General features: G+C 44.0%; 1 protein-coding gene across 2 annotated transcripts; it reads left to right on the top strand.

Moving 5' to 3' along the window:
- The first annotated feature begins 13 nt into the window (after positions 1-13).
- On the top strand, positions 14-7,297 carry LOC110978662 (TATA box-binding protein-like 1). Of its 2 annotated transcripts, none has more exons than XM_087148475.1 (6): positions 14-73; positions 748-1,128; positions 1,262-1,344; positions 2,900-3,067; positions 3,848-3,942; positions 4,422-7,297. In XM_087148475.1, exons 2-6 carry the CDS (start codon positions 826-828, stop codon positions 4,679-4,681), a joined length of 909 nt encoding a protein of 302 aa, XP_087004601.1. In that variant the 5' UTR covers positions 14-73; positions 748-825; the 3' UTR covers positions 4,682-7,297. The 2 variants fall into 2 exon arrangements, with proteins under 2 accessions (XP_087004601.1, XP_087004602.1); XM_087148476.1 differs by lacking the exon at positions 14-73 and adding an exon at positions 300-493.
- Positions 7,298-7,354: the final 57 nt, after the last annotated feature.

Raw genomic sequence — 7,354 nt, 5'->3', positions numbered from 1 at the left:
TGTGAGGAGCGCCACCTACGTCACGTTTGAGAAAGGTTTTAGCGCACAACGAAATGTGCATTTAGCTGAAAAGGTCCGGTTTCTAAACTTTCTATTTTTTCTCGCCATAATTTCCAGACTGATGCTGGATTATTACATTCCAGTGGAATATATGTTTTTAGACACTGTCTTTGCTTATTTTGCTTGTGAAAGTCGCCATTTTTACTGTTTGCTTATGTATTTTTCAGGTTCGAAATTGGACCGGCATGACCGGGCTCAGCCTCAGCTCAGTCAGACATGCTAGTTACCACTTCTCAGTACTAGCTAGACGTACACTGGCATGACAGGACACGCTCTGTCATGTTTGTGTCGTACTCCTTCATAATTTATTTCTATTTTCTATTTTTATTTTTATTAACTTTAATTGACCCGTAGACTGTTAACTTCTGACGTTCGGGTCACAACTGCAAGACTTGTTTTAATGGCGCAGTCATGAAACTTGAAGTTCAAACAAGTAAAGTAAAATGCATGATTGCTGCAATCAGTAACATTGCCAGAAATCTCTTCATATTACGTGCGGATGAAATTCCATGTCCACAATTTCTCTCTAATGTTATGTTCAGTGAGCATCTAGGAATGCCGAAATAACTTTTTCCTTGTGTCAAGACAGTAGCATTTAAGTAAAAAGTGGAGTGCTTTGTTTCCTTTGATAAACTATATTATTTTCTAATAATAACAAGAAATCCTGTTTTATTTTCTCTGTTTCAGGCTTTGGAGGTTCTCATGAAAAACTCCAGGATTTTAGGGAAGTGACCTCACCAACCGGAGGTTGGCAAAGTGCCAATAATGGCCGGAGCCGAAGCTGATGCTGCGACTCTTCTCTTGGAAGGCGCCAACTCCACGACAAGTTTCGAAGGTGGCAACAGCCTTACCCACGACCTCCAGGCTAATAACACATTTGTGAACCCGGATGTGGTCGCACCTGCTCACGTCGACGAGCAGCAAAATGGGGAGAATGGGGTGGACGCCACGCCCAGCATCGATATATTCATCAACAACGTCGTGTGCACATTCGGCGTGCGCTGCCACTTGAACTTGAAGAAGATCGGCATGGAAGGGGTGAATGTGGAGTACCGAAGGGAATACGGGGTGAGAAGACTGCTTAATTTTTTTTTAATAGTGTATGTTATGCAGAGTGTGGTCGTCAGGAAGGGTATCACAGAGTTTTCCACTAAATAGAGCCAATAAAATCCTTTTTTATCTGTCTGGAATCTCTTTGTAGAAAGTTAACATGAGGTTTCGGAATCCAGCAGCGACCTGCACAATATGGTCGTCAGGAAGGGTATCCATCACTGGAAACAGTAGGTGAGCAGGTTTCAAAGAGTCTAACTCTCATAAGAACCAAACTGGCCTACGTATATTACCCCTTCAAAAACCTTCCTCTGTCTTCTAGATTCGACATCAAGTTCCCATGTCAGGTAATGCATGTAGTCCCTGGAATCTACCTTCCTCGAAATCCTTGGATATTTTCCAAAATCTGCAGGTGCATTTGTGAAGGATTTTGGATAGTTTGAGATGTATTGAGGTTAATCACTTTGTGGTTAAAAATGTTGGTAATTTCCAGCAGCCTGGTCTTTTGTTACGAGTACGGTCTTTTGTTACAAGGCCCAGTTCCCTTTGTCCGATTTCGGAGACCCCGGCCACGTGTTTAAAGAATATGTGTCTGGCACCCGCAACCCCAGAGGCAAGTGGTTAACAAATGTGTGAACCTCTCTTGAACAAACTTGTTCGCATGGTTTTTGTGGGTGAGGATAGACAACATCATAGACTGTTCCTTGGTCCATCAGTTACTGAGCCTGTGGCATCGAACTCTCATGCATGTTGCTCGCATTCTGAATCTTGAAGCAGAGTTTGGTCAGTGACCACTTGTAAAACCACAGTCAATTTTGACTGGTAACCTACATGTATGCATAAAATATCACCTGGGTAAAATTGACCCTTGGTCAAAAATGGTTGCTGATTAAACTTAGTGCAAGGCGGGCATTTATTTTTGCAAGTTAAAATGCCCTGTCACGCCATGTTAGAAGAAGCATTTCCCGTCCTGTACACAGTTTTCAGACAGTAGTGACTTCCAATACCAGTGTTACAGTTGAGACCTCTTGACACAATCCCAATACGAATGCAAGACCAGCACAAGACCTCCAATCTGAATTTAAGTCACAAGTTATTCAAATGAACTGCAACAAAAGCATACCTTTGTCATTGTTCACCCTGTTACTTGTGATTGGTCTTGTGGTGGTCTTGTGTCTGGTCTTATGACTGGTCTTATGAATGGTCTTGTGACTGGTCTTTTGACTGGTCTTTATGAATGGTCTTGTGACTGACTGGTGACTAGTCTTGAGTCTGGTTTGTGTCTGGTCTTAAGACTGGTCATGTGTTTTGTCTTAAGACTGGTCTTGTGTCTTGTCTTGTGACTGGTTTTGTTTTGACTAGTCTTTTGTCTGTTCTTGTGACTAGTCTTGTGTTCGGTCTTGTGTCTCGCCTTGTGTGTGGTCTTGTGCCTGGCCTTGTGCCTGGTCCTTTGTCTGGTCTTGTGTGTGGTCTTGTGGCTGGTCTTGTGTCTGGTCTTGTGGCTGGTCTTGTGGCTGGTCTTGTGGCTGGTCTTGTGGCTGGTCTTGTGTCTGGTCTTGTGTCTGGTCTTGTGGCTGGTCTGGTGACTAGTCTGGTCTTGTGTCTGATCTTGTGGCTGGTCTTGTGAATGGTTTTGTGAGTGGTCTTGTGTCTGGTCTTGTAATATCTTGAACATAGCACGTTCAAATACATGTACATGTCTGCATATCTGTAAACCCCAAAGAAAAACTTGACAGATTTTTTAATCTAAGTTGGTTTCCAATAAACTCGTTCTCGATATTTTTTGCAGTGAAGAGGATGCCAAGAAGACAGCCAGGCGGTGCGCGAGGGCGCTGCAGAAGATGGGCTTCCGTGTCCGCTTCTGCAACTTCCAAGTGGTCAACGTGTTGGGGACGTGCTCCATGCCGTTCGGCATCAAGATAGCGCCGTTTGCAATGCAGCACCCACGAGCCGCAAGGTACGTGCTTGTCGCGTCCGCTCCAACCACTCAGTGCAAGAGGACTTGCGAAATTGCAGTGGCCTTCCGCACTAGTACCGAGGTCTTGTGTGCCAACCTTGGACGCCCAGTGAGATCCTGTGAATAGCAGAGGTCCATGTGAACGCAGGTTGTGCGACCCCGTAGTATGGACAGAGGGGGCGAGTCTTCCTCCCTTCCCCCTTCCCCTTCCCCCTCCCCTGCCCCCGAGACACGTGTGCCATTTTTTTTCTTGAATTGTTCTGAATTGAAAGCACCAACAGTTGCAAAGTGGTTCTTCCACCTTTAGTGGCCAGTGAGGAATTTTGACTGATGAAAGAACTCGGACCATTGTTTTTGGAAAATAATCTATCCCCTCCCCAGGCCCCAAACCTGGGGCGAACCATGTGTGGGCTAAGTCAGGTCAACAAGGTAACCCCTCTTTCTGGACGGCTCTACTCATGCTTCCACATTCCCGTTGCTTCTTTTCAAAGTGGGGGCTATTGTGAAGCTGGTGATTATGATGCAAATTCGGCCTTTTCATTTCTTGGCCAGTCACCATATATACAAAAACCAGGGTATGCCTTCTTTCACCGGGTTCACTTGAGCGTGGGCCGAGAATAATAACTGAAAAGCAGGCTGAGGGATCTCTGTTTTTATGGCGGCTCTTACCGCTTCGCAGTGAGAAGGGATTAACACATCACATATATGTTTACATTGAACTCTAATCCTGTCTGACGCATCTGTACTGTTTGTGCTCTGTGGTCCCCGCCCCCCCCACAGCTATGAGCCCGAACTTCATCCGGCAGTCACCTACAAACTGAAATCCCCACGGGCCACACTGAAGGTCTTCTCCACTGGGAGCATCACAGTCACAGGTAGGTGGTCAGGCTGCCAATCTCACTCAACCACAAATAGGCACAGAAATATATTCAGGCATTACTTGCTTTAGCAAAAACAGATTTTAAGTTTCTGTGTACCCATGGGCGTAGCAAAGGCATTTTTTTGGGGGGGGGGTGTGTACCAGAGTCCGCTTGCCGACTTGTTCGCCAAGCTCATGCCGTGTAAACTGGGAAATTCGTGGTGTGCTAATTTCATGCTTCAGGGGAAATAGCGGCAGCCATTGCACATCATTTATATACCAATGCTGGATTCATTTGCCAACTGAAGCACTATTTGCTGACTGGAGTAAATTATTGAAGGGGTGCCGCCGCCCCCCCCCCATGTCACAACGCCCCTGTGTGTACAACGTTCCTGGTGCCACTGTGAATAGTGCCATTATTGTATTCCTTTGTTGGCCGGTTGGCCGGGCCTGTTGACTTCAAAGTCTGTATTCTTCCTTCTCTTTGACTTGCAGCGCCTTGTGTGGAGAACATCTCGCTTGCAATACAGCACATCTACCCGCTGGTGGAGCCCCACGCCACCCCGCTACGGGAGGAGGTCGCCCTCAAGAGGAAGATGAAAAGTGCCAAGAAGCGGAAACGGAGGAAGGTTGACGACAGCGAGGACGACGACTATGACGACGATTTGGAAGACGACGACGATTTTGACAACGTTGATTCGGCGAACGATGACGATTCGGGTGACGATTCGGACGAAGATTCGGATGATTTGTGACAGGGCTGCTTTAGTCAACTTTCACTCAGATGGTATATGCAAAGAAGCAAGGCAGACATGTAAATTCCAGAACATTTGTCACAAGAGCAGCGGGTAATCTCTGTTCTCTGATTTTGAAGATCTGGAAGATTGTGGTGATCTGTGGGATTCAGTTCGGAAAATCCTTTGAGTGATTTGTAACGAGGATGATTTCTGTTAGACACCGAGATAAGCGTTTCACTATTACATGTACCCAACAAGGATACTGTCAGCATGCATCCTTCCCAGTGTACACGCGTTACACCGCAGTCCTGCATTGTGTTACCCACGATCCTGATTTGTGGAGTGGCTGTGCATGAAATATTCCTTAGCGTAGGTTATAGTGCTTAGCAACAGACAGCGGGGAACCAGTAAGTACACTGCATGCCATTCTGGCCAGTTGTCCATTTTTTGCCAATGAAGTCGCTCCTGTGCCAGCAGATCTCGTCTAACTTCAAGAACCTCTGCGAACTTTGCAACGAATTGTTTTTTGTTCCTCTCAAAAATGGGGGGGGCATAGTCCTAAGAAAAGGGACAAAAGTTTTCATTTGTGAATTATAACAAAAGACGGACTTTTCCTCCTTCGCTTATCAAAGTGTGTTAAAAGCCGTAAAATTATGCACCCCCCCTCAGAAAGCTCTTGGACAGGTTGCTTCAAGAAATTCCCAAATATCTTGGCCCCTTCTTCCGAAAATTTGTTCCGAAATCGGTCCTTTTCCTGTAGTCCTACAGACCTTGCTTTATGGAAGTTTGAAAACAACCAAAACGCTGTGAGGTGATACATGTTTGTCCCACCCCCTTCCACTAGCAATGACAGACGCAAATAGATTACCGGTATGACTCGATTCGAGAATGTGAGACGTGATGGTAAACTCCGTTCCCATGTTTTGTGACCATTAAACGCAGTCATCAAAGAATTCAAACAAATTGGTTCTTTGAAAGGGTCTCCGAAAATCATTTAGACATTTCAAGTTGTTAAACTCATAATCTTACCTTCTCCCCCCCAAAAAAGCTGTCTGAGTTTTCATTTGTTTCCAGGTTTCCGTGGCGAAGACCACCGTATTGTTTTTATTTATAGTTTGAAAAAGCATTGATACCGTTCGTTTTTATTTATTGTTTTGGAAAAACGTGTACTGCCATTTCTCATCGGTATGAGCATGTGTGTTAGACGATAAAGAGATTTGTAATGAAGAAAATTGGTTCCGCAGGAATGGTTATCTTTAGTGCTATTTTAGTATAAAATTGTCTGTCTTGAAAGCTTGTTCTAAAGTGAAACCCCCCCAAAAATGATGAATTATGCCGTACATATGCTTATGTAATGCTGCAATTGGATAATAGAGATTTGCATGGCTGGCGTCTCCATGGCGTCTCAGAGGCTGTATTTGTTATTTTGATTTAGTTCCAACGAATGCGAAAAAGGTTTACTGAAGCCTATCCCCGTGACACAAAACTCTTGCCCTCTATAAAAGCGTTAACGCATAGCCTCTATTTGGCACTGGCTAGTTTTGGCTACATGTGCCCCACAACTCCGTGGTAGGAGGTTATCAGAGTCGGCCGTAATTTCTTGGTCTGCTTCTCCAAATACATGTAGCAGTGGTTTGCAGTACTGGTTACATGTAACTGTCATTCCAATGCTGAAATCAATGCAAGGGCACACTGCATTGTGGGAAGAGGACGGCATCCCGAGACTTAGTTACACATTGATCACTGCATCGTAGTACCCTCAACTAAAATATTGCAACTCTCTGTTCTTTTCACTATGATTTTTCGCAAATTTTCTTGTTACCTGTGCAATTTCTGGCCATCATGAAAGCGTTGTAGCTGGTGAAGAGTTGCATACATGTCTTGACAGATATATGGACCCTCGAGCTAGATGTAGACCTTTTGGTAGACAAACATTGGGGATGAACTTGGTCATAAATTGCGCCTACACGTATGAAACCGTATTTTTATGTTAATTATGCCTCATGAATATTTATCCTTTTCCTCAGCTTTTCATTACCGTCTTCAAGGTGTGCTGTTAATTGTAAATTATGCAATTAGCATGCTGGCTTGTGAATATTCACATGGTGTGGTACCAGAAAATATGACATTGTTCAGTTACATGTAGTTAAAAAGTTGATATGTGGTTACAATCTACATTGTATTTGGTTATAACATGCGTGCAGCATGACGATTATAAATTGTATAAAATGTTGACAAATAATCCATTGGACTTTCAGTTATGATCTTTAAGTGAAGTATTTCAGCCCATGAAAGTAGTGGCGTAACTGGGGTGCATTTGGCAGGGGGTTACTTGGGGGAGCCCTTCGGCTTCTAGAGGAGGAAGTTAACGGTTTCGGTTACTGTTCAAACATACCCATTTCGGCACTTAAGACTTCCTCATTGAGCTTCATATAAATTTGTAATGCAGACAGAACCCACTGACTTGGCCAAGATGTTGTTTACCGTATTAGTTATTTATAAAAACACATTGCATGTTCCTATGGAGTGTTATTTGTAGAAACTTTAGAATTACTGACTTTCGTTTACTGGTAACATGTGTATATATTTAAGAGGCAACAGTGGCTCTAAATAAAGAAATTGACGTTTGTAAAACTTGTTAGCTATTCAGATTTTCTCCTCCAAAAACTAACTGCATATTACAGTCCAAAA

Source organism: Acanthaster planci, linkage group LG18, assembly GCF_054643075.1.
Source record: "Acanthaster planci isolate LZ-2023a linkage group LG18, COTS_SCS, whole genome shotgun sequence".
Classification (NCBI taxonomy): domain Eukaryota; kingdom Metazoa; phylum Echinodermata; class Asteroidea; order Valvatida; family Acanthasteridae; genus Acanthaster; species Acanthaster planci.
This window is presented reverse-complemented; position numbering and strand designations above follow the sequence as displayed.

Coding starts and splice junctions, on each gene's coding strand:
- LOC110978662 (XM_087148475.1), top strand. CDS start 826: ATGGCCGGAGCCGAAGCTGATGCTGCGACTCTTCTCTTGGAAGGCGCC. Junction 1,345..2,899: donor TCCATCACTGGAAACAGTAG/GTGAGCAGGTTT, acceptor TATTTTTTGCAG/TGAAGAGGATGCCAAGAAGA. Junction 3,068..3,847: donor CAGCACCCACGAGCCGCAAG/GTACGTGCTTGT, acceptor CCCCCCCCACAG/CTATGAGCCCGAACTTCATC.